This window comes from Rutilus rutilus (genome assembly GCF_951802725.1).
Source record: "Rutilus rutilus genome assembly, chromosome: 21".
Classification (NCBI taxonomy): Eukaryota; Metazoa; Chordata; class Actinopteri; order Cypriniformes; family Leuciscidae; genus Rutilus; species Rutilus rutilus.
In genome coordinates, this window is record NC_140226.1 from 34,561,826 (window position 1) to 34,563,203 (window position 1,378).

General features: G+C 44.0%; 1 protein-coding gene across 1 annotated transcript in view; it reads left to right on the top strand.

The window, feature by feature from the left end:
* Positions 1–1,157, top strand: part of grem1b (gremlin 1b) — a 2,754-nt gene extending 1,597 nt beyond the window's left edge. The window contains exon 2 of the mRNA XM_084392586.1: positions 1–1,157. This exon is cut by the window's left edge and continues 183 nt beyond it. Coding sequence (XP_084248712.1) covers positions 1–494 — 494 coding nt within the window. The 3' untranslated portion in view covers positions 495–1,157.
* Positions 1,158–1,378: the final 221 nt, after the last annotated feature.

The following is a 1,378-nucleotide window of genomic DNA, read 5'->3' on the forward strand; positions in this document are numbered from 1 at the left end:
GAGGCTCAGAGGAGGTTCTGGAGTCCAGTCCGACCGAGTCCAAGCGGAACCGAGGAGCAATCCCTCACCCGGACAAGAGCAACCCGAACGAGTCGGACCAGAACCAGAACCCTCATCAGGAACCTCAGAGAGGCAGGAGCCGAGGCTCAGAGGAGGTTCTGGAGTCCAGTCAGGAGGCGCTGCACGTGACCGAGCGCCGGTACCTGAAGAGGGACTGGTGTAAAACCCAGCCACTCAAACAGACCATCCACGAGGAGGGGTGCGTGAGCCGGACCATCATCAACCGGTTCTGCTACGGCCAGTGCAACTCCTTCTACATCCCGAGACACGTGCGCCGAGAGGAGGGAGCGTTCCGGTCCTGCTCGTTCTGCAAACCCAAACGCTTCACCACCATGAGCTTCACCCTGAACTGCCCCGACCAGCAGCCGCCGACCCGGAAGAAGCGCGTGCAGCGGGTCAAGCAGTGCCGGTGCATCTCCATCGAGCTCGACTGAGGGTCCGGGTCTGGGGTTCAGGTCCGGGTCTCGGGTCTTGGGTCTGGGTCTCGGGTCACTGCAGGAGGAGGAACACAGCAGAACCGGATCTGGACCGGGCCGACAGTAAGAACACAGCAGAACCGGAGGAAGAAGCACACGGGACATGCTCTGGGGAATACTGGTTATCACATGAGAAAAGATGCCATCATTATGAGATTAAAAAGACAAAATTATGACAGAAAATCGAAATCGAAGTCATGATTATAATATTTAGAAAGTTGTAATTGACACTGTTATAATATTGAGACAGAAAGTCGAAATTATGACAATCAAAATTTGTGACATAATAATGTCAGTTATGAGATAAAAAGTCGAAATTGTCATACTAAATCATAATGAGGTAAGTCAAACCTGCCATACGAGTCATAATTATGAGATTAAAAAGTCAAAATTGTGACACAAAGACTAAATTGTGAGAAAGTGAAGGACAGATGCTGTGGGGATCCTGGTGATCACATGAGGAAAGACACGGTTATGACACACACTGACACACACATCATCACATTAATACATAGGCCAAATCTGTGACGTACTAAAAATGTACATTCTAAGTCATAATTCTGAAATAAAAACAGTTTCATACTAAATCATAATGAGGTAAGTCAAAACTGTCATGAAAGTAATAATTATAAAATAAAATAAAAATTGTTTAGAAAGTCAAAATTATGACATACTGAGTCAATTGAGATGAAAAAGTTGAATAATTATGAAAAAAGTTGAAATAGTCATAATGAGATAAGTCAAAATTGTCATAAAAGACTCATAATTATGAGATTAAAAAGTTGAAATTGTCATACTAAATCATAATGAGATAAGTCATGATTATAATGTTTAAATTTTAA